At 32.0% G+C, this 26348-nt stretch overlaps 2 protein-coding genes across 6 annotated transcripts in view; one reads left to right on the top strand and one right to left on the bottom strand.

Annotated features, from left to right (window-relative positions):
* Positions 1–13818, top strand: part of LOC107447559 (uncharacterized) — an 85112-nt gene extending 71294 nt beyond the window's left edge. The window contains exon 5 of one of the 4 annotated variants that reach the window (XM_043046014.3): positions 13790–13818. In XM_043046014.3, coding sequence (XP_042901948.2) covers positions 13790–13803 — 14 coding nt within the window. In that variant the 3' untranslated portion in view covers positions 13804–13818. Of the gene's footprint in view, positions 1–6849; positions 8353–13789 lie in introns of those variants that run through there. The other 3 variants (XM_071183673.2, XM_043046013.3, XM_043046011.3) reach the window with 3 other exon arrangements.
* LOC107447553 (long-chain-fatty-acid--CoA ligase 5) overlaps positions 1–26348 on the bottom strand; it is a 73816-nt gene that overhangs the window by 5595 nt on the left and 41873 nt on the right. The window contains exons 8-19 of one of the 2 annotated variants that reach the window (XM_071183667.2): positions 24709–24760; positions 23127–23200; positions 22398–22412; positions 20612–20683; positions 18259–18393; positions 16608–16690; positions 14679–14829; positions 11222–11291; positions 8348–8436; positions 6486–6599; positions 5684–5737; positions 3776–3865 (exon numbers count right to left, since the gene is read on the bottom strand). In XM_071183667.2, the coding sequence (XP_071039768.1) occupies positions 3776–3865; positions 5684–5737; positions 6486–6599; positions 8348–8436; positions 11222–11291; positions 14679–14829; positions 16608–16690; positions 18259–18393; positions 20612–20683; positions 22398–22412; positions 23127–23200; positions 24709–24760 (999 nt within the window). The remainder of the gene's footprint in view (positions 1–3775; positions 3866–5683; positions 5738–6485; positions 6600–8347; positions 8437–11221; positions 11292–14678; positions 14830–16607; positions 16691–18258; positions 18394–20611; positions 20684–22397; positions 22413–23126; positions 23201–24708; positions 24761–26348) is intronic. The other variant, XM_043046009.3, reaches the window with a different exon arrangement.

The raw sequence follows: 26348 nt of genomic DNA, 5'->3' as shown, positions 1-26348 counted from the left end.
CATTTTCAGCGTTTTTCTCCTTTTCCTTTTTGTCCTTTGTAATTAAAAATTCGTTGTTAACTAAATTTATATTTTTATTATGTGCAAATTTAATTCGGACAAATTCGTGGCTAAAAATCTTCTAATATTTAATAAACAATTTTTTAAAATAAATTATTTTTCAATAATTGTGAGAGTAGTATCAATACTATATGTAAATAGATAAGATGTCTTAAGGTCTGGTTTCTTAGAACAAGCACCTTATCTGGGCGTCAGCGGGACGTCAACGTCCCGCTGACGCCAACAATATACTGGTTTGTTAGCTCAAGGCTTGGTTTCTTAGAACTAGCGCCTTATCTGGGCGTCAGCGGAAAGTTGACGTAGAGCTGACGCCAAAAAAATACTTTTTTGTTAGCTCAGCGTGAGCAGTCGGTCCAACGCAGACATTATCTCTCATTGCGCATGCCTTAATAACGTAAACAAATATTTATTTTGAATTTGTATTGATTTTGTTATTGTCGACCAGTGTTTTAGAGAACAAATAATGACTTTGTGCAAGAAAAAACACATTATAGTTGAGCTAAATGAAGAGTGCTATGTTTAATGAAGAACCTATGTTTAATGTCAAAATCAAAATCTTGGCTGATTTCAATGTGTTGTTGGATGTTGTCCGCCATTGCTTCTGTGGCTAACGTCACGTTGTAATCCAAGGTTTCTTAGGACAGGACGCATGTAAACAATCCTTACACACATAGTAACCCCAAGAGAATTTGAGCGCGCTGATTGGCTTTCTCGGCATTGCCTTTTGTTACATCTTTTTGTAGCTCCTCCCCAATATCATTTCTCCGTAGTTTGTTCCCAAAATGTAAATCAATAATAAATCAGTTCCAGTATATTTCTCATACTAATTTCAAACTAGATGTTTAAGTTTTGCTCAAAAAATTAAATTGCGTCATTAATTGTATTTTAAGAATAACATATTTATTTATATCTAATTTGCTTTAAATTTTACTAGAATATTTTTCTTTATTTGTTTAAAATATTTTTTGTACGTTTCAATATAATATTTTTTGATATTACTTGCTATGAATTTAAGGTAAATGCAAGGTAAACGATCAAGTTTTGGTAAAACATCAAATTAATATATTGAAAATTATTAAAAATAAATTAAAGTTCTATAAGCTAGCTTTTATGTAATATATATATAAGAATTAATTAACATATAACAAAAACTATTCAAGCACATCATGAAATATGATTCAATAGAGGATACGACACCAACCAACCACCAATTAATTAACATTCAAATTAAATAGCATTATAAATATTGTTATGCACTTAGAAATTAAAATCAATAATTTCTAAGTTAAGTTTGATTTAATTATATGAGATTTTAAAATTTATATAAATAAATTTTTAAAATTATATTTCATTATTTAAAAAAGATTTTATCATATCTTAGAGGAAAATATTTTAAAAGTTTTAAAAAAATGTAATTATAATTCAGCAAAAAATTTGTAGAATATTTATAATTAATAAAATGAAACTTTTTTATTAGTAAAAAAATTCAATTAACTTTCTAATACACAGTTTAAAAAATAGACAAAAACTCTATATATATATATACATACATACATACATACATACATACATACATATATATATATATATATATATATATATATATATATATATATATATATATATATATATATATATATATATATATATATATATATATATATATATATATATATATATATATATAATCACAATTCATAATCATTACTTTTTATTTTGAAGGAAATTATGCAATCAAAAATTAATAAAATGAGCATCTTAAAAGACAATTGCTTGATTCCTTAGATGTCAATTAATACTTTTTCGGTATTATAAAACATTTAACAAGTAAAGAAAAAACATTAAAAATAAGCTTTAAATAGGTAGACATAATGCAGATCTTTTAGTTTTAATTTATAATAATAGATGGCGCCACTAATAAATTTTAGATTTTAAAATTTTATGATGTAATTTTAATAATCCACAAGAAAAAAATTAAATATTAATTTAATTCGATGAACATTAATTTAATTAAATAAATATCAAGGGAAAACGATTCAATTTTCATTTTACAGTGAGTATAAGAATTAAGCAAGGCAATTAAACTCCAATTTCAATGTTATTCAATAAATTAGAGGGATATTAGCTTCATAAGAATTCATGCATCTAATAATCATAAATTTAACAAAAATAGCATTTCCCATAAAAATTAAATACAAAATTTTTCTTAAAATATCTAAACTAGTTACTTACCTACAAACAAATCTTTGTCCATGAGGTTTGGAATTTCTAGAATTCCATTTCGTTTTGGTAAGTTCCCCAAATTCCATTACCCACTTGTTGCAATCGTCTAAATTTAGAACATTGCTTCTAAGGGTAATGGTATTTGATTAAATATTTTCTACTTCATTTTTAAATGAAGAGGGCAGTTTCTCTGTTGAAAAAACTGACATTTCAAGTTTGTATACAAAAGCTGGAGTATAGAAAACGCTCTATGCTGAAAATAACAAGCATGGCAGAATGAAATAGCCATACGTCACAGATGGCGTTGCCGAGAAAGCCAATCAGCGCGCTCAAAATTTCTTGGGGATACTATGTGTGTAAACAGTGTTTATATGCGGACAGGACGCCGTCAGCTGGAAATCAGCGCTAACCTCTGATTGGTCCATTTGTGAGTTGGATAGTATACGTCATCGAACGCTCATCTTGAACTACAATTGCCGTCCAACTCAACTGCAGTTGGATTACAACGTGACGTTAACCACAGAAGCAATGGCGGACAACATCCAACAGCATATTGAAATCAGCCAAGATTTTGATTTTGACATTAAACATAGCTTCTTCATTAAACATAGCACTCTTCATTTATATTGCATAGTGTTTTTTCTTGGACAAAGTCATTATTTGTTCTCTAAAAGACTGGTCGACAATAACAAAATCAATAAAAATTCAAAATAAATATTTGTTTACGTTATTAACGCATGCGCAATGAAAGATAATGCCTGCGTTGGACCGACTGCTCACGCTGAGCTAACAAAAAAGTATTTTTTTGGCGTCAGCTCTACGTCAACTTTCCGCTGACGCCCAGATAAGGCGCTAGTTCTAAGAAACTAGGCCTTGAGCTAACAAACCAGTATTTTGTTGGCGTCAGCGGTACGTTGACGTCCCGCTGACGCCCAGATAAGGCGCTTGTCCTAAGAAACCAGACCTTAAGGCGTAAATAGAGAGATGATTCACGTGATTTACCTACTCTCCACACTGTCCCCCTTCGTTGACAAGTTATCCGAAAATATTACTTTCCCCACTCCAGTATATTTTGGAGTCGCAAGTCAAGTGCCAGAAACATGGAAAACCATGAAAACGGAGTGGAAGGGAAGTGATAAAATCGCATACCCTTGAGATGCCTTTTCAATTTATAAATAGCACTGTAATACTTAGAATAATTATAAACTGTGTCTAATTTTTAAAATCAGAAAGTTATAGAAAATATTAAAGCGACTGCTAATTTTTTTCTTAAAAAGAAGAAAATCAACGTTTAGAATTGATGGGGCTTCTCGGAGCAGAGTAAATATTACAGGACATAAGCTGGTTTTATAAACAATATGGTTTCCGGGAACGAAAAAATACCGATAAAATTATTTTGAAATCGATCCTGTCTAAAGAATTAAGAAAATTTTCTATTTCTTAAATTTTATCTCAACTTTACAAGATAAGCATTTTAAAATAAATGACTTACTTTGTCTGTAAAACCATCGACAAAGATTTGAAAGACATAAGGGCAAAAACTATAAGCGTTCTCTACTTTTTCTGGTGCTATATATTCACCCTGGAAAAAAAATCAAATTAACCATTCTCTTCGAAACAAAAATATAATGCAATACGTAAATCAACGCAATAAGCTACTGAATAATTGCTTTGCTAATATGTTGCAGGTATTTACTTGTAATGGGAAAAAATATTATTCTGAAAAAGAAATAATTAAAATGTGCTTCACAAACAGGGAGGTATTAAATGGCACTTCAGTAATCATGAAAGAAATTAAATAACACTTTATAAATCATTAAAATTAATTAAATAAAATCTCATAAAAATTTGAAAAAATAAAATCAAACTGTGTTTTTTCATTGAAGATAAACCATATTATTGGTCATCAAGAGTCACTTCCGATACCTCACTATGGTTGCAGTAAATTTGCTCTGACTTACGGTTCAACCAGCACAAAAATTACCCCAACTAGTACCAGAGTAGAACTACCGCATAAATACGCATAATTTAAAAGGTTTTGATAATTTTATTGAAAAGTAATCTCATTGAGTTGTTTCTTATTGTCAGTTTATTAACGTTTTGAGAACAGCTCATCCAATCCGTTATCTTTAAATGTGAAGAAGAAGAAAACTTTTTGTCTTCACTTGTTGTTGTTGTTAATTTACGTCGCACTAGAGTTGCACAATGGGCTATTGGCGACGGTCTGGGAAACATCCCGGAGGATGATCCGAAGACATGCCATCACAATTTTGATCCTCTGCGGAGGGGATGGCACCCCCGCTTCGGTAGCCCGACGACCTGCGCGCGAAGTCAAGCACTTTACGGTAGCACAGTTTAACGAGGACCAATACCGCACACCCTCGGTCCCTACGCAGACTGATCCAAGTGGTCACCCATCCGCACACTGATCGTAGCCAGTGATGCTTGATTTCGGTGGTCTGCTGGGAACCGCGTCTTAACGATCAGTCCACTGCGGGACGTCTTCACTTGTTATAGCGAATATTGTTGAATGTACTTTATAATGTCATTCTATACAAGTTAAAAATAAATAAAAAATAAATATTTTTTTTGCATCGGCAAAGCATTTTAAAAAAATATTAAATAAATTTTCTTTAGAGATCTGTATAGTGTATCGATGTGAATTACTACGTTTCAAAATTTTCTGTACAAGAATAATTAATTAACAACGCAACTAGCTTCTGTCATTTAAACTTTGCATTATTTAGAGGATTAAAACTGCTTTTAAGGTGAGGGCTCAACAATTTCGAGACGAATGACATGATTGTACCAATTGCTCACAAGTCACCTTAACTTTCCAAGCAAGCAAGCAATCAATCTGAAGCCACAAACTTAACAAGGCGTTAAATTTATAATATAGTGCGACGAAACAGTAATATTGAGATTGTCACAAATTTTAACGATTTTATGGTTCACAACGCTCCAAATTTTCTAACAGAGCACTGGATCCATAAAGATTGCAATAAATAATGAACATAAGATTTCAACAAATTTGAATGATTTTATGGTTCAATACGCTTCAAACATTTTAACAGAGCATTGGACCCATAAAGATTGCAATAAATAATAAACATAATGAACATAAGATTTCAACAAATTTAAATAATTTTATGGTTCAATACGCTCCAAACATTTTAACAGAGCACTGGATCCATAAAGATTACAATAAATAATGAACATAAGATTTGAACAAATTTGAATAATTTTATGGTTTAATATACTCCAAATTTTCTAACAGCGTATTGAATTATAAAATGGTAAAAGTGGGAAAAAATCTTTAGTTTCATTCTTACAATTCAATGTTAAGTTCAGCATTCTTCGTAAGCAATAGGGCTAGAGAATATACAAATCCTTTATTTACCTGAGAAAGTTTGAAAAGATGTTTCTTCCGGTCTATAATTTTCAATGCCCCGTTCTGTAAAATTAAAAAAAAAGAACGTAAATTAATTTACTTCGAAAATTCTAAGATAATTTAGTGAAGTAACATATATATGTAATAAATTTCCTTACTGAAAAATGCGTTACAGAATAATTAATGCACCCTATTCACAAAAATTAAACATAAACACAGTTGGTTTTTCCTGAAGTCCTTATGCCTAACGTGTTAAGAGAGTTGCAGTAAGTAGTTTCAAAATTGTCCAATTGAGAAACATTCGGCGTAGTTTCTTTCGTAGCCGATTTTCTTATTTTGAGTTAAAAATCATGCTTACTGTATTGAGCTACATTTTTTTTAAGTTATTATACCAGCCAAAGAACATGTAAACCAAACAAAATTTCCGTAAATATTATAAAGTAAATCAGAATTTTATTTACAAAAATATATTTTTATTTTAAATTTCTTTGTAAAATTGTATTCCAGAAATAACTTCTCAAGTATAAAACTAACGTTTGATCACATCTTCAATTCTTTACATAACATATAATAGCCTAAATAACTTGATAAAAATACTAAATATGGGTACATTTCTTTACAAGTATAGCTATTATAGTTAATTTACAATATGCATATTTATATTTGCTTTATATCAGACAATCGCTACACCACATTTGTTTAGAAAATAATAGTAACAGTAAATGTTGCATCCTGAAAATTATCAGTTCAATAATTCTGGAACTGATATAGTGCGAAATAAAACATAATTTTAACAAAATAAATAACTTACTGGTAACCACTTGCCGATGTCCCCTGAGTGGTACCATCCATCCTTCAGGGCTTCATTGGTCGCCTCAGGATTATCCAGGTAACCTTTGAATACGTTTACACCTTTCATGCACACCTAGAAATGCATAAATCTCCAAAATGACATGTTTACTTTTTTTACATTCTTCGGGGAAAAATAAATTGGAAATAAAATTGAGAAAAATATGCATGTTTTCAGTTTATTCATGATTACCAGAATAGAGGTAATTCTATGGTAATAAATCTAGATGTTTAAACTTGAGGACTTATTTTTAAATAACTCGTGTAAAGTTTCTTTAGAAGAGTCTTATATCTGCTAACTAATGGGAATCCTTTTTCTTTTCAAGGTTCCATTTTAGTCGGACATTCAGGAGATGCTTTACCTCTGAAGACACTTTTCATAGCAAGCTCTGTTTCACTTCCATTGGTGCTGTAAAATTTAAAGCTTACAGAAAAGTGAGTTCAGATGAACTTAGTGTAAACTATGAAATTTCAAATGCTGACAAAAATACATTCAAAATACAAACAAATTTTTGCTGAATTACTTACCCATAGCGTAATCCTGCCATAATTTGCTTGCGTTTTGATATTTTTAAGTTTTTTTTTAGTATTTGAAGCTTCATGATTTACTTTATTTTAACCTGAACTCACAGTTCTTTAAACTTTAAATTACTTATGTAGTCGTTTTACATGTTGTACAGCGTCCTGATAAGGCGTTAACTATGTATGTTATATTTGGTGGGTTCTGCGGCTACATTTGGTAGATTTTAAAGTAGCGAGAAAAGTATCGAGAGTGTCACTTGTGAATCAGGATTAATTTTTCTTCAGGCAGTTATTTTTAGGTTAGAAAAATAGTATATAAAATTCATTTCGCTGATTTTGAAGCAAGCATCAAGTAATTACTTCCAAAAAATACAATTTTTACATATTTTTACATTTACATAGACGAGTTATTTTCTTCTCACAGCCAATGATCATTGTTGGTTGTAAAAATCTTGCATTTATTTAACTATTTTCTTCTTAATCGAAAATTTTAGCATTTGCATTTTAAACACATAAAACTAAAATATTAAATTTAAAAATTAGAATAAAAATTCTATTGTTCGGAGTAATAATTGGCTGAAATCCAGAAAACTATTTACTATATAACTGATTTTTCTATCCTCTTTAACAAATACAATTTATTTGCTAAACTAGCACTCAAACGAGAATTGGTTTTAAATTAATTTTTTCAGTCTCAAATGTGACAACCCCACTCAATTATGGAGCAAGGTTTTCAAGATTCCGATTTTTTTTTCCTTTTTTGCCGAAACTTATAAATAATTTATTTCTTAACCAAAGCGAGAGACAATTTATATATGTTATATTTCAATTAAAAATACTATCTACGTAAAAAAAATGAATCAGATTAATTTTTTTGTTGACACTTCGTTTAAGTTTTAGTTAATCAAAGGAGAAATTAGCATTTAGTGAACGAAGAATTCTCTAACCGAAATACTAAAATTGCTGAAGTGACGTATTATATTAACAATTTTGTTTTAGATAGAAATTAAATATAAATGCAGTACCAAACTTTTGTTCTTAGAATCAATATTTCATATCGAGTTAATATCTCATCTATAAGAGAAAATTATATCGTAACCACCTAAATGCAGAATCCGTCTCTCTGTAAACTGTTGATGCCTCATCGCAAGGCTGCAAAAAAAAAAAAGCCTAACAAATGACGTTTTTAGTTCGCAAAGAGACAGATTTTCACATTAGCCTACGGCAAATCTATTTGTTAGATTTTAGTATTTAAGTAAGATTTACTCTTTTATTATCAAATATATCAATAAAAAATATTACTTCTCCCGTATCATCTTTAGAAAAATATCCCATGTCTGGAACGTCAACTAATTTGATGTGGTTGCAAACCATAGGAGATCCAACAAAACCTATAACATTTAAAAAAAAAATTACAAATTAAAATGACAACATAGTAATTACTGAGTCGCGTACTTAGAATGCCCATAGAAAAAGTATCAAACTATCTGTTGCAGTCAGCAGAGGGAGACCCATGTAAATGTTTTTATATGTAATGCAATACCGTTCATCAAACGGGAGACATACCAACAAGTTTTTTCCAAAAGTCAGCGATAAACTTTTAAATTGTGAATTTTACATAAATCAATTCTATACCGCCCACGGAGTGTTCGGAAAACACCATTCGAGATTTTTTCAGAAATCATCTAGCTGCAAATACTTCGGCAAAAGCCAAACGGTTCAACATCTAATTGCAGAATGTCCTAAATTCTCGACACTCCGGGGGAATCATATTAACATCAAGGAACCAATCGAAAAGTGGTGCAGAACAAAACAACAGCAACAAATCATTAGAGAAATTATTAAAAGCACACTAGAAGATACCATTACAATGGACGGTCCGATGGACATTATACCTTATGTTGACTTTTTGTCTCCCCTCAATACCTGAACTGCCAATCCACTTCTATTTTAACGCATCATTCCCCTTTTATATTTTTCAAACTTGAGCATCCTGGGGGACTCCGTTGGTCTTCTGTTCTTTCACCTCAACCCTAATTTTAATTCATCTTGATGTTTTTACTCACTTGTATATTCGCTTTTAGCGTTTTTATCAACAAAAATAGACGGGAAAGGAAAAGAAAAAAGAAAGTTTTTTTTTTAATTGTATTCATATTTTTAATTGTCTTGTTTTATTTTAGATGTTTATATCTTGTAACTACTAATTATGTATTGTAACACATACTGTATTCTCTGTAACTTTGTTGGGGTCTTCAATACTATTGTAATTTGGCTCAGTATAAGGGTGGGCCGTCGGCTTTAAGCACTATATGGCGGCCCTCCCAGCTGTTGGCATATGACTCTTGTATTTTATGCACTTTTTGTTTTTTATGTTCTTTTCTGTTTTTACTTGGTTTTAATAAACATTTACCCGTATGCCCTGAATTGGGGCAGGCCGGAGTAAATATTTTCATATGTAATGCAATTATGTGTAAATGTTTACATTTACAATGTACGATATTCAATGAGTTAAAGTTCTTAGGGATTTCTGAATGGGAGTAAGCCATATCTGTTGTTAAAGACAGGATTAACTGGAGAATATGTTATAAGCCTTACATATACCCGGAGATAAGCGATTACTTCAAGACCCTTTGAAAAAATTACATTTTTTTTTTAAATATGCTTCATAATACCCTGTGTATCTCAGGTTCAAGATTTAATGACTTGAAATACATACCAATTCTTATTTTAAATAAAAGCTAAACTAAATCATTTGTCTAAATTATCATATAAGTGCTGCACAGCAAGATATATTAATATTGTAAAGAGTAGTTTTTGTTGTAAAAATGCAAATGGTACTAATATTTTGAACTTTTTTCCTTTTATGATTATGTTATTACAGTTTTAATAAATATGATGTTTTCCTTACAAAGATCCGATTTTATTACTATAAATTTTTTAAATTTTGTTTCAGATTAATATCGTTCAGAATTATTAGATCTAAACCAGTTTCGGCATAAGAATAACAATCTTTGATTGGACGTGAACAACAATTTACTGAAATAAAACCCTTGTCAGCCAAGTTAACATGGAGGGCATCGATAAGGCATCTTTATCTCAAAATTCGAGACCTGTTTTCCTTTTATTGCAGTTAAAATTAATCCTAAGAATTAAGAGTATCAATTATATGTAAATTTAGTGTTAAATAACTACCGCATACGCACATTAATAGTTCAAACCTAAAAAAAAAAGAACTTTCTAGGTTCCAAACTGCTAATAATTGATTAAATTTATCATGAAATCATATTGTAATCGTCATTGAGTGGAAATTTTAATTACTGTGGTGATTAAATAAGCTTATGTGAGCGAGACAGCTTATTTTTTTAACATATAATAGTGGTTTCAATAAAAAAATAAAACGATATTTAGGAGTTACGACACTGGTGTTGAGAGGGAACACGTACGAAATAATTATGAGCGGCACTTTTGCCAAGTTATTTATGTCATTACGTGCCAAATAAAAAGCTAAAACTTATAAAAAAATAGTGTTCTTTTTAAGTGTTATTTTCCCGAAAACATTTTGCAAATAAATATTAAAAATAAAGTTGCATTTTTAGATTGAAAAGAGTCACGATGACTCAGGATTTAATCCCTGAGTCATCATGGCGTAAATAGATAAGTACTACTCTACCATAGATAAGCGATAGAGTAGTACTTGTCTATTTATGCAAATTTGTTAAAATTAAATTTATGTTACTGAAAGACTTGTAGTTCCAGTTCCACTGAGCGAATCAGAATGAATCAAATATATGTTCAGTAGATCATATAGTCAAGGTTTGCAATGGGAAAAGAAGTTTGAAATTCTGCTAACGGATGACACTGTTCTTCTAAAACCATAGGTATATAATAAGTTAATAACGAAATGGTACGCTTTCAGCATTTTGATATTCGGCAAAATGCTTCATAGAACACAAATAATTAAAATGCTATGTTATTCTGTTCTCTCTTTTTTTTTACATCGTTTCAGTGCCACCAGTTGGTAAACTTCAAAACTATCCCTCCCCCCCAAAAGAAAAACCATGGCGTGATCTACAAAACATATATCTGAACTTTCATTTGGATACGTTAACTAAAACCTGAACTGTCTCTGAGTACTATCAATTTAATTTTAACCGCCTTATACCTAGTAGTACTTACCCAATGGCATGTCTTTTGGAAGAGTCATGACAGCTGCCAGAACTTCAGTACTCCCGTACGCTTCAAATACCTGCAACACATTTCACCATTTACCATATTAACTTATATCGCATTACCATAACTTATATCACTTACCATATTAACTTATATCACATTACAAAAAAGCCGGCCAGGTGGCCGAGCGGTTAGCGCGCCTGACTGCGAGCCATAGGCTGCGGGTTCGAATCCCGCTCTGTGCATGGATGTTTCTCTCTCTCTCTCTTTGTGCTGTCCTCTGTTGTGTGTGCGAATGATGTGTGAATGTGGCCCACCCTATAAACGGGTTTGTGGCGTGGGCAATGTTGCTCGCCTCCGTGACTTTGGTTCACAAGTGCCCACTGGGTAACGCGAAATGAGCAACAATTCTGGCATAGTATAGGCAAAACTCTTCATCTAATGGTTGGATTTTCACGTGCTGAGATTCAATCTTAAAAATTCGAAGGCTTAACTTTGACTATGCTAATTATTTAGAGCATACGATAAAGTTACAAAATCACATATAAAAACATACTTTCTTTAAATAAACATGTACTTTTTTCAACGGATTTGTATTAGTGACCATCAAGGTGTAAGGGTAGCTGCAATCAGACAAATAGGGTTTTAACAATTTAGGTAGAGGAGAGCTTGAAAATTAAGCCCCCTTACTGTTGATTTCATTGCTTGCGTATTTCGCCATCTGATGGAAGACATATATTTTTTAATTTCAATTTTTTAAGAACTAGTGAACTGATTCTTTTCATAGTTTGGACTTTGCCTTTCAAAATTATGTAGATTAAGTTGGTGTAAAATGTTTTGTACTTTACAAGTCAAATTTGTTTCGTCCATTAGTAATTTAAATAATAAAAATTAAATAATTATGAGACAAAATGTTTTGCATGGAATTACCTATGGATGAACAAGCTTTTCAACGTTATGCAATTATTTTAAAATTCTTTTCATTAATTCCGGAGCTATGACGAATTACGCAAAACAGGAAATTAAAATTAAAGGGTCTAATCTTTCGATGGTTCTCCTGACCAAACTATTGGGACCACATTTTCCAGATTGTGACTTCCAACTACATTTTGAGAGACAAGGATCTGAATTCAAAGAAGAAAAATAATATTTTTTCAGAGAAAGTACGTTTTTAAGTCTTACTTCGGAAGTAAAAACGTAGTCTGCAATAATTAATTAGCAAAATTAAAGATAGGCCCTTGAACTATTAAGATAGTACATAAATCTTAGATCAAATTTATTCATAGCGTTTTGCGTAAAGTGCATCTATTGCTTGGGCACGCTTTATTGGACGCTAATTTTTGTTTTCAGTTTGTTGTTATTTGTTGTTGTTGTTGTTAATTTACATCGCACTAGAGCTGCACAATGGGCTATTGGCGACGGTCTGAGAAACATCCCGGAGGATGATCCGAAGACATGCCATCACAATTTTGATTCGCTGCGGAGGGGATGGCACCCCCGCTTCGGTAGCCCGACGACCTGCGCGCGAAAGGATATAAATCGTTTTCTTGAGTCAAAAAAGGCATTAATATGATATTAATCTTGGTCAAAATTATATTTTTTTCACGAGATTAACTTCTTCCTTCTGTTTCAAAGAGCTTCTTCGAAGTGTTCTTCAAAGCGCTTTGGCCAAGTTAATCAAATAATGCTGATAAATATTAAACTCAAATTGAAGTTCTAATTTAAACTGTACAGCACACACATTCATGCTGAGAGCTGGCTAGCTTCTAATCTAGGCAGATATTGTAAACATCCAAATAAATATTAACTTAAAAATAAATAAAAAAATTGCCCATTTAAGAATTTTTTTTTCACATAGAGGAAAATTATTGAAACCAAAAAATTTTTTAAACCAATGAATGCTTAATCAATGAATTATTGAAACCAAAAAATTTTTAAAACCAAATATTGAAAAACCGCATATGTGAAAAGCATTTTGATTGCACACGTGAACCATTTTGTTTTGAGACTACTATCTACTAACAGGAGATGAAATGGACAACTGTTTGATTAGCGGAAAGTTTAACAACTTCTCTTTATGTGAATTAGTGTGGTCTAACCCACGGGTCGCATGCTGACCATCTATTAATTTTTATGGGTCTTGCCATTTTTAATGGAAAGATATTTTAGTTTAACACTTGGAAAATACTATTTTAATTCAACTTCGTAATACTAATTTAAGTTCATTTTTTCATTTTGTATTCAATTGCGATCTCCACCCCCGTAACGGCCATATTAAAGCTTCACTCTTAAATTGCTATAATCGGTGGAGTGGCTATAATAGTGCACGCTTACCGGAAATGAACTGAATCGAAAACGAGAAATCGAAACGGTAGTGCTTCACTACAATTCAGTTTGAGACATCCAGTACTGAGCCTCGAACTTGCAGTAAACATTGATAGATTTGCATTTGGAAAACAGTGTCAATCATCTCAATTATAATTCGATTATAAAATGAAGTGGTTTATTTAATTTCCTTTGAAATATATTTTAATAAAAATTTTCGAATTATATATATAATTTGTTTTCTTTCAGCTGGAATCTGCTAAAGGTTGATGGACCCTTTCGTAACTGAAGATAGGATCACCCTGCTATATAGATAATTGTGTGTCATCAATATTTTTGTCTTTTTTTTTTATAAAGTCGTCCATGGAAAGTTATATAAACCCGAGAAAAATATATCACAGTTAATAAATTGGAAATAATTTAATATTCTTAGGGCGACCTGTTATCAATTGATCCACGAGCCAGTATAGGTTCGTAGTCCGGAATCCACTGCTCTAAAGTATGCGATATTTATGACAATGATCTTTTTGAAGCCGCTATGGTTCAGGTGATAGGACGTTCCCCTGAAAATGAGGTGATCCTGGTTCGAATCCCAGTGATGACTGGTCGATAAGAACTCTGTTCCCTGTACACAGTGCTGACGTAAAAATATCTTCAGTGGTAGACATATTATGAGTTAGAGGCCTCATGCTATCAGGCTAAACATGGGAAGTTTTCGTAATTTTTCTCTCCGTGTAACACAAATTCGGGTTACTTCCAGCAAAAAGTCCTCCCCGAAGGCTAATTTCTCCCAACACTTGATACAAGAGTTCCCTTGTCTTCTGGAATGGGTTTAAAATCCCATTGCTACGGAGTTGAACATTAATAGTCGTAAACTCAAAATTAGGTTGCTTGTTCAACGACGATTACAATAATAACACAAATAGATGGTCTTTTTTCTGCAGAAGCATACATTTATATTATTTTAAATAAGTGATGCTAAAGACGTGTAGCAATTTCTGTAGAATAAATTTAGAGAAAATTGCTGAAACCTTTTGACAAAAAAATTAATATATGTATATTTATCTCGAAAGAATTTTTTTTTAAAGTAACACTTGAATATATTTACTTCGAATTGAGATTAAAGAAGAAGTCTTACGTATCCACCAGAAGCTATCGAGAAAAAATGCATCACATCTTGAGGTACAGGAGCCGACGTAATACATGTTGCAAAGACGTTGCCACCAATTTGCTCTTGGAAATCTTTAAAGACGTATTTGTCCCAAATTGTAGATTTTGTAAGGATACCCCTTCAGGAAATAAATAAATGAAGAGACATCATTAAATCAATAGCTCTGATCACTTTAGAAACAGTTTTGATGATGAAATTGTGAAAATTACAACACCATGAAAGAATCGTCATAATTGAGTGAAATTTAATAGTTGAGTAGTAGTGGTACAAATAAATTATTAAACTTTCAAAGCAAACAAACAATAACGAGAGATCGAAATCAGTATTTTGTGTAGCCACCATGCGCCGCAATAAGTGCTGCTGCACGACGGGGCATGGAGTCGAGTAAATTTTGAATGTCTGAGGAAGAGCATTCCATATTGTTTGTATGCGTACTCAAAGTTCGTCTGTGGAAGCAACAGGACGAGGATTACGAGCGAGACGCTGACCAACGAAATCCCACACATGTTCAATCGGCGACATATCCGGGGAATACGCAGGCTAAGGAAGAAGTTGTACCTGCCGAGAAACAAGGAAGGATTGAACAGTCATAGCAATGTGAGGGCGGGCATTGTCCTGTTGAAATACAGCGCCTGGCAAGGTTTGAAGGAAGGGAACAGCTTGGGGCTGTAGAATTTCACTGATGTACCGGCTGATGTTCAGATTACCCACAATTAGTAGCAATTGAGATCGTTCATGTTATTCCATGGTACCCCAGACCATAACTCCGGGTGTTCGTCCACTGTGGCTTTCGATAATGCACTCCGACGTTCACCGGCATAGCGTCTGACACGAATGCAGCCATCATGGTACCACAAATTAAAGTGGGATTCGTCAGAAAACATGACACGCTGCCAATCAGCATGCCAGTCCCTATGCTGATTGGCCCTTTGTAGCCGCAGGCGGCGATGGTTTAGCGTGAGGGGGGATCCTGTATAAAGGAGTCCTTGCACGCAGTCCATGCTGCAGCAGATGTCTACGAATTGATGAAGCACACAATGAAACACCTGTAGCTATTGACTACCGTGCTGCCAGTTGTCTAGAGTGAGCCGTCCGGTCCGTCAGCGTCATGCGGACTAGGTGTCTATCATCGCGAGCTGATGTGACATTTCGGGAGCCACTCCCGGATTTCCGAGTTGTCAGACACTCTTGCGTCCACTGCTTCCAAACACGCATCACTGTGATGCTGTTACGCTGCACACGAGCGGCTACTGCACGATAAGACAATCCAGCTTCACGAAGGCCGATGATTCTCCCCCGTTCAAACCCCGTAAGTTGTTGAAACCTCACTCTCTTTCATCGAAGAGGCATAAGTGACGACTGAGCTAACGTTTACCACTAGCAGATAACCACCGATAATCATACCGCCTCGCTACAGCCGTCTATTTATTCGGATCCATCCGCCATTCAGAGGGAGCTGCTCAGCATACGCATGCGTTACGGGTCTTATTCAGAAAGGCGGTCAAATCTTATTAACCATAACGTAATTATTTTTTTTTGTGCATATTTATTTTGTTGCATTAATATACTGTTATAAATTACAATTAAAGAGATCTGTTAAATGCTTTAGAACTTAACGATCAGAAAAATTTCTTCTGTTCACGAATAGAACTAAATATTTATAATACTAATAGATAATAATATCTGGACGTGAGGAGTGAAGGCTCAAGCATAAGCAAACAGAATTCCTTTTAGTACATATATGTTAAGTGAATAATTTTAATTTTAGTAGAAAAACTGTTTTCTTCCAAGAAACAACAATTATTGTGAAGCAATCATTGGGGTTGCTGAGTGGCAGCGAATAGAGGGCTTAGAACCCTAGTATGAAATAATCTGTGAATGATTAAAATATAATACTTTTTTAAGAGTTTTTCTTTTTGCTTCATCGCTAGGGGTAATAAAGCTGTTTTGATTTTGCTTTCTTTTATCTTCATTAAAGCCTGCGAAGAAAAAAAAACCATATTACTTCAATTGATTCAGGAAACGTAACAAAAGAAAACGAGAAAAGGAGGAATAACCTTGAGTTAAAATTTAGTACAATAAAATACTGTTATTGTGAACAAAATAATAATAGTAAAAAAAAAAAACGCGAATGATGCAGAAATGAAATATACTATAGTTACAGGTTTATAGACAAGATTCTTCCTAATGTCTAAACACCAAATGATCATTGAGAAAGACAAACACGTACAAAAGAGACAAACACGTACATGTAAAGAGACAAACACGCAAAAAGTGGTTAAAGTATTAGAGACAGAAGAACAAGTTTGAAGGAGATAATCAAGTAGTAGTAGTACTTTACTTACTGCACTAGAGCTGCACAATGGCCTACATAATAATCAAAGAAGAGAGATAGCAAGCTTACATCAGTTGCTTTAGTTATCATATGCAACAAATGCAAATTGGTTATCATATGCAACAAATGCAAATGCATAAGCAAATTTCGTAAACCTAGCTTAAATATTCATGGAGAAAAAGACATTTTCATAACAAAAAAATCATTTTTTTTGCCTCAAATTTTCTTACCTTAATCACAGGAATATTCAATAAAATTAAGCAAATTTTTTAAATTAATTTTTAATTAATAATAAGTCATCTTACAAAAATGATTTAAAATATTTTTGTTATAGGTTTGGCAGATTATCGAAAAAGAAAATAAAAACGTAAATTAAGGGGGGTGGGATGTTTTATGACGCGTTCTTACTAAAGAAAAGCATTTGATTTGTCAGTACAATATAATTCCCTTACGTTCACGTTCATTCAGTTTCTCACTATATATATATATATATATATATATATATATATATATATATATATATATATATATATATATATATATATATATATATATATATATATATATATATATATATCCTCACACTATTGTATTGATAGACCTTGCCTTGGCGTTATCAATACAACATTAGAAAGCTCTATTTTTTGCGGATATAATCGTGCGAGCTGATGATGAGATCACCTTTTCCTTATTTTGTTTTCCGGCTTATTAATCTTTCTTTTTAATTTTTAAATATCTTTTAGTTTATTTTATTCATTAATAATTTTTCTCTTTGAAAAATTTATATATTTTCCCCCTATTTTCTTTGTAATAACTTATTTCATGTGTTTTATGAACTTACGGCTTAAAGCTGTTTAAAAACTTATCATTTTTTTTCTTAATTTAATTTTTTTCTATATATATATATATATATATATAATAACATCGTGACGAGAGAGAGAGATTAGATACACTCAATATTTAGGAGACTACTTTTTATTTATTTTCTTTCTCTTCTTTTTTTAAATGTACAATATTTTTTTTCTTCTCTATACTGTGCATGTGCTATAGTTTATGTTATTGCTGCCAAATATTCTTGATGTAAAGCTATTTCAGCAAGATAGTTTGCAATCCCGATTTAAAAAAAAGCGTATGGAAGATTTTACAATAATTTTTTTTTATAACAAACAAGAACATATTAGAGTTTTACTTATTTTAGGTAGTGATACTTACTTGCAAATAAATACTAGTCATTAGTCTAGGAACCACCGGTAAAATGGTCGGCTTCACGCGTCTTACTTCTTCCATCAGACCTTGAACGTTTCCGGAATAAAATGCGACGCAACGAGCAAAGTACATGCTGGCTACCTGATTGAAACAAAACAATTCATGAGTCGTTAGCTAATTGAAAAATCTAGCTCTTTGTAAATGTTGCCAGCATTTTAGTATTCTAATAAAGTATTCATGTAAAGTATTTCTAATCCACCTGAAATTCATAGGTTCAATAAATTCGGCGTATCGGTTTTAAGACTAATCTGGAAACTCTCGAAAATCACTCAATCTAAATTTTCTTAAGCTTGTTGCCATAAACCTTTAAGATTATTTACAATAAGCCTTCACTATTCTAGCCTTATTGCAAACTGTCTAAAATAAATCAGACTTGTTATACAATGAATGGTATGGTGTCTAAGTGGACTAAAGGTATTTGTGTTAACTGAAAAAAGCCTGAGAAATGTCAGGCTGTTTAGAAAATACTCAATTTAATTCAGATCAATTGCAAAATGACGGCGGCCGTTATCAATGATCCAGATTATTCAATTGGCATAAGCATTTCATAATCCTAAAAATACAAATATTCTAAATCATACTTTCTTCTTTATTTCGAAAGAAAAGTTTGTAATTAGAATGACAAATCGGATTAGAAAAAAATGAGTTCTGAATTAACATTAAGGAAAATTTAAATAGTGTGCGCCATTTTGTTTCTATTTAATTATCTATCTTGTAAAGCAATCATAAGGATAACTAACATAATTTTTTAAAAATAAATTCATAAATATATAGTGAGTGCTAAGGCTGATAAATCTACTAGCTTTAACTAAGCTGAAAGAAATTTTTAAAGATTAGTTTTTTTGACCGAAAAAAAGGAAAACGACTGTTCCAGTTTCTTTTTGAAGGAGATCCGGGACGCGATATTTTGCATGGACTCAACTAAGCTCGAAGATATCGAAAAAATCTTGTGAAAATAAATCTTGTTCTATAATCAATTTTATTTAAAAATATGTATCAAGCAATTTTGAGGTATAGAATGGATCTGGAGCACATAGTATATAAATAAACACAGTTTTCATGCGTGAAATAAGCATTTGCAGAATGATCTCGTGCAAGAAGAGAAGGAATAAGATTGATAGTGGGTATTTGGCGAAATTCAAAATAACCAGCCAAAATGTGGGGATTGAAGTGCTCCAGAGTTAATCCTTGTGAAATATCGCATCCGAGACAGATTTTTGAAACTTTTTGTTCTGATGTACCATACAAAATATATTATAAAATGCTCGAAAATATTCCAGGAGACATTTTTAAAATACCAATGTAATATCAAACTGAGTTTTTCAATATTATATAAACATTTCTTCTTTCAATTAATTCGAAATTTCTTTTTTACCCTTTGTTACTCTTCAGCCTGGTTACCATGACCGCGGAGAATTTATTTATTGACTTTGAATTAAGTATTAAGTTTTTTTTAAGGAAATATAGGTAAGTATCATTATTTGCATGTCTAAAATTTTGTAACTGGTAATGTAGGAACATTTCTAATTTAGCTGTACTGTCTGCTTTCTTCTGTATTAGCTTTGTTTCCCTATATAGTTTAACAAACAGCAATTCCAATGATTTACAGTACAAATTTAACTAGACTGTAAGTTGTTAATTGTTTCAGGTAACTATTTTCTATTGAAGTACTTTTGAACATTGGTAACAGAGAGGAACAATGTAGATTCTAGTTGAAGTTTTATTTATTATTATTTTTTACAGATCCAAATCAAAAAGTACGCTGCTGTTTTAAGCTTTATGGACAAGAAATATTCCTATTTGCAGCTGAAATTTTTATATATAGCAATTCGAATATTTACTTTCTTAATTTCTTTTCCTAAATGAGTCTTTCATTTGAAAAGGACACACTCACACAAAAAACAGTCCTTGATAAACAGTTTAAAAATGCGTGTAAACAATGATAAATAATATAAACATAATAATGAGTAAGAGATCCATAATCGACATAATAGTGAGTAGGACATAATAATGAAATGCAAGTCCCTCAATTCTTTTAATAAGAATTGAATAAACTACAAAATGTCGCACTATTGGATGAAAAGTCGATTTCAATAAGATTTTGAGTGCATTTTGATTGGCCTTATTTTAATTGCTTTAAGAGATTGATTCATGATCGTTCTCATATTCAGTGAGGTCGAGTTAGTTTAAGTACTAGTTAGTTCTAGTACTAATTAAGATAGTTTACTGGTTTCCTTCTTAATCTATTTCCCCTGCGTCATTATCTACGTGTGTTATGAAACATTTCGGTTTGACTTACCTCATTGACTATTTCATACACATGTGCAGTTGGTAGGTATGATATGATACATCCGCCAAAAATACCAGCAGTCTAAAAAAATTATAAAATAATTAATAACTGATGATCAAATCGTTTGAAATTAGACAATTTCCAAAATTTTTAATTAATATATTACTGATATAATCTGTAAAGCACCGTGGCACTCAATTTGCTTAGAATAATGTCATTTTTTCTTAAATGATTTGGATCCGAAATTCAAACTGAAAGAAATCAAAAAGCTAAAGGAAATTGGAAAATCGGATTCAGGTATAACTTTTCATTTTAATTATTTTTGAAATCAGAACTTTTATTTAATATTACTAGATACGATAAATTGACAAATAAAAGTACAAAGATGTCGATTTTTTGCTAAAAGTTTATATACAAAAAATGCAATTTAAGGAGGAATATTACAATGGCAAGTTATGTTTTTAAATTGGCAACAGTGGTTTCAGTGACAACATCGCTATTTCCATGTATTGTTTGTGAGCAGGGTCTGTTATTAAATAGAAATTATCGAAATCCGTAAGGAATCTATCTGGTAACAATAATAAAGATTAGCGTGATGTGAAAATGTCATCTTTGAAAAAGTATCGCTTATCACTGCATTTTCCAACTCCATAAAAAAAAATATTGCATCATTGATTTCTCCTGTGGAGAATTAAAGATTAAATATCTACGTATGTATAACAATGGTTGGTTGGTTCTAATGCCACTTGCCACACGGGCAAGCCTGCTTGGTGAAACCGAGCAAATTTAAAGCAGAGTGTGCGATTTCTGTTTTTCAGTGGCGCCATCTATGGCCAAGAATTCGACTTCTGCCACATCATACGTCACACCTGTTCATAAGGCGAACCCATTCATTCATCCACATCATAATTTTGACCTGAATCAGAGAACGATCGATCTCCAATCCAGTACCCCCAGAGGTATTGATTTGTTATGAGAACATGGAGGACTTTGCGACTTGACAGAATTTTAACGTGCATCAGTCACCAACTACACGGGGAGTCTTCGGCCGGCGGGGTTCGAACCGATCATGGGCCCAGCGCCCTACCGACCAGGCTATCCCAGCCCTATGTATAACAATAAAAAGTATAATCAATATGCCTGCCTGTGTGTCTCTGAAATTGCTTGTGCTCGCATCTTGAAATTTAGACAGCGCTAACAAGAAGCAATTTTTCCAAAACATTATTCACAAATTTCCGTAAGACCATTCGAGAAAGAAGTTTTACAAAAAGAATTTTTATCATACTTTTAGCATTAGGAGTTGTTAATTGTTACTAACTAAACTTCCTACGCATTTTTGCTTCAATTAAGAAGATAACATCTGTGATATTTCCTAGCTTAGAGAATTTTTCAATCAGAAACAAAAGATTACTGATCGTTTTTCATAGTTATTTTATTCGTTATGTCAGGTTAGCGCAAAGATCAACGCACGTAGCATGTGAAGAATGCACAAACGAATTGTTATTTTTAAAACTATCTAAAACCTGTTTATTTGCTGAAAATTGCGTTTTTTAAGCATATTTCTATAAAACTAAATGTTTTTAAACGGTTTAATTAAAATAAAAATAATGTTCCGCATTAAAGAACAAAATAAATGGAGGAAATTGCTTTATTGTCGTAAATTTTAACTAATTAATCAAAATCATACATAAAAGATGAAAAGAGAATGACATGCTATATCCAAATATAAATATATCCTTTAACACAATTTAGAGATGTTTTCAAAGAGAAGTAAAACAATAACACAAGTACTCACGTCATACACGAGACTCTGAATGGAAGGAAATACACCAAAATAAATAATTTAAAAAAACGTTTAATTCATCACAAATTTTCTTTAATTCTTGAATTATGTTATTTTATATCACACACACTTTACAACAGATATTTTCATTAGGAATAGAATAGAATAAAAGAAAAGCTCAAACACAAAATCGAACGTGAAATTAAGAAGAACGAATAACCATTTTGCGTGAGTTACAAACAAACAAAAAACGATTAGAAGGAAGGGTTAGGAGGGCAGAAGATGTTGTTATAACATCTTCTGCCTAGGCAACTGGGACCATATTTTCCAGATTGTGGCTAACCTCTATATTTTTACTGTGAAGAATCCAAATTAGAAAAAAAAAAAAATTCGCTAAGAAAATAAGTTTACTTTTCAAATTTTGTAACATCATTCGCACTAATTAATTGTCACATTTTAAATTCACCTCTTTGTGTGATTTAAATTTTCATTTATTTCGAGAAAACTCGGTTAATCGAATGAAAGTTATCAGGGTGATATCGTTTTTTTTTCACTTTCTCTTTCGTTTTTAGTATGCATGAGTACTAACTTTTGTGACTCACAGCATTCAAAGTAAATTGAAGTCTGATAAAAGGGTATACATGAAAGAAAAAACTGTACTCTCAGTTTCAAAGGGGCCATCATAGCGAATAATAAGTAATTAGTATTTGAAAAAATGCTAAATAGCGTACAATCACTTACCCCATATCCATACACAAGAGATGCAACGCAAGAAATCAAATTTGCATGCGTCAAAATGGCACCTTTTGGAACACCTGTTAAAGGAAATTTATGTTAGATTTCTATTAAAATATTAAATTTATATTAAAATTACTTCGACGAAGAAAGAAAAATGGGGCGAGAAAATAAAAGAATTTTTAGCAATTTCTGATATTGGCGTAGTGTATGGAGATTGTAGAACTAAAAATTTCAAGAATTTGTGTAGAACTAAAAATTTCAAGAGTTTTGCAAACGAGCCGGTAGAAGAATACTTTTTTCATATTTGAAATCATTGAGGCATTTGTACCGCAGACTGATTTTGTGCCACTTGCTTTCGCTCTCTCCTTTAAATGTATAGTCAAGGCTGAACTAGATGAGTAACTTTTACGTATTATGCTGTTTAATCGTACTTAATTAAACTGTCCCAAGAGCTATGTTGCATCTATGAAACAGGCAACGCCTTCTATGTAAACAAAGGTTGAAGCTGTCCGCTAAGTTTAATCAGTATGTCTGGTTATATTTGTACAAACCCAATTTATGAAATGAGATAGTTGATTTAAAATATAATTCATCATGTTTAAAAATTATTAGTTTCTTTCAATTTAACTTTAAAAAAATGAACTATAACAATATACCATTACTATTACAGAAACAATAACCACAAAGAGAACCATGACTATTAATAATTCCATAAGGTCATAATTATCACACATGTATCGTTACTTCACAGATATAGGAATACAATCAATGAAAACATTTTAATTACCATAGAGAACCTGAAGCGAATGACAGCTGTTTCACAACTTATTGCGTATCCTTTGATTGGCAGAAAATTCCCGAAATTATCATTATTCTATCTATCGTTAGATGCCATTTATTTCTAAACACACACAACATAACCCTCCATGACTTTTGACAAAACCCTCCATGACTTTTACGCTAATCAAAACTTCCGGCACCAAACAGGTAAAGATTATAAACCTGTGGTATTTGTATTGGTATTTGTCGTAAGTCTGTTTAGGCAGTGGGGGTGCGATTGTTCCTGTTTTTCAGTGGCGCCATCTATGGCCAGGAATTCGACTTCTGCCACCACAACCACAACCCGTTTATAGGGTGGTTTACATTCGCACACAAAGGAGAAAGGACATAGAACACAGAGAGAGAAAGAAACATCCATGCCTTGCCCGGGATTCGAACCCGGGACCTTTCTGATGCAAGGACAGTTCCCTGCCTCCTACACAGGCCGGTCGGCGTGGTATTGTTTTAAATTACGGATTATGTTAAATTCGGACTTCTTTTCGGATAAACTTTTCCCTTCTCACCGAAGTACCACCTAAATAACTGAATAGTTTAAATGCAAATTTCTATTATCGGGTTTTTAAACTGGGAAATTTTCGTTTACTGCAGAGATTTAAAAAAAAGAATGACACTGAAATGTATAAAACTAGTTTTACTTACACACTAGATTCAGATAACTTCATTCTAAGTGATAAAAGTTTTATTTGCACATCAGTGTGAGAAAAACAGAACCTTTTCACAAATATTTAGAATATTTTATAAATACCTGTAGTCCCACTCGTGAATGGGATCATAAATTTGTCATCCGGTTGAGGAACCTATAGAACGATAGAGAAAAAAACAATTTTTTAAAATCATTTTACAGGGTATATACAAACTCTCTAATAAAAGAATGACTGATCCAAGAGGATTGAAATTTCAACAGCATGCTCCCAAAGTGATGGGGATATTAGAGCAGAGGTAAAAAAAATACCAAAATCACTCTGATGTTGTAAGTGTTGACAGAATTTAAGAATATTGTCACTAAGGAAAACAACTGACTTTGCTTTGAGAGAAAGGAAACTTTATACATATGAAAAACAAAGATCGCCACGGTGAGCGTGTCATCCACAAGTTCGTTGCTCGTTTCTAGACTTTTCTGCACATACAACGACATTTATTGGTGCGACTTTCAAGTTTTTAATCAGGCCTGCAAAAAAACTCCTATGGCTTTGAGAACATACTGTTGAAATTTGAGCTATTTTGGATCCCTGGTTCTTTTGTTTCAGAATTTCAATTTCCCAACTTTAAAGACTTGGATTACATTTTAAATCACGGTAAAATAAATATGCATGTTACTGAGTACTTGAACCATTTAAGGTATGTAGACGAAAGAGGGATGTTGAGAAAAAACATGAAAAAAAACGAAGCTAACAGTTATAATATTAACAATTTGAGGTAGAAAGGCTTCCATTTAGTAATAGTTAATACTGTGTATATCCCTGTACGTCCAAGCAATCGATCTCAAAAATAGACTTCACCAGGGAAAATTTATTTTTTTGTACATTGTGTGTTTTTTGAAATGCTGAACACGCATTTTGTGACCAAAATTTTTTCAGTGAAATATTTTTTCCAGGAAAAATCCTGTTTCGTGCATGCAACTTTATTTCTGAAGGCTTATATATGCCATCTGAGAAGCCTTCCGTGCCATAAAAAATATATAGGTAATAAATTATTATTAAAATAATTAGTATTATTACTTTATTTTAGCAGTAATTTACAATTTAAGAAAAGTTTAATTCATGCGATTATATTAAGCAACATTTTAGTGCATTGAAAAAAATAAATGAATTTTTAGGCTAAGTAAAAGTATAATGGAAATAAAATTGCAAATTTTTTACATAATACCCTTAAAAAATTATTCCAGCAGCATCATAACGATCTTATAGAAAAATAAAAACAATGACTGTCAGATGGTGAGTTTGTGAAGTAAAAGAGTTAACTTTTTTTATGATTGCCTGTTCAAAACAAAGAGCTGTCATCAACGGAAAGTTCGAAAATAGATTTTTATTAAGTTTTCATAATTTTTGAGGCTGTCATTAATGTATAGAGTGAAGTGGGCTAGAACAATAGATTATCAATAGTGTATCCATTGGGAACAAGAATGTCACTGTAGAACGTAATGAAGCTGTTAGATGGTGAAAATATAGTTTCACTGAGACTACATTCCAAGGAAGAACGTAAGGAAGCTGTTAGATGGTGAAAATATCGTTTCACTGAGACTACATTCCAAGGAAGAACGTAAGGAAGCTGTTAGATGGTGAAAATATCGTTTCACTGAGACTACATTCCAAGGAAGAACTCAAAGAAGCTGTTAGATGATGAAAATATCGTTTCACTGAGACTACATTCGAGGGAAGAACGTAA

The sequence above is a fragment of the Parasteatoda tepidariorum genome, chromosome 7 (genome assembly GCF_982258835.1).
Source record: "Parasteatoda tepidariorum strain Cologne lab strain chromosome 7, Ptep-v5.0, whole genome shotgun sequence".
Taxonomy (NCBI): domain Eukaryota; kingdom Metazoa; phylum Arthropoda; class Arachnida; order Araneae; family Theridiidae; genus Parasteatoda; species Parasteatoda tepidariorum.
This window is presented reverse-complemented; position numbering and strand designations above follow the sequence as displayed.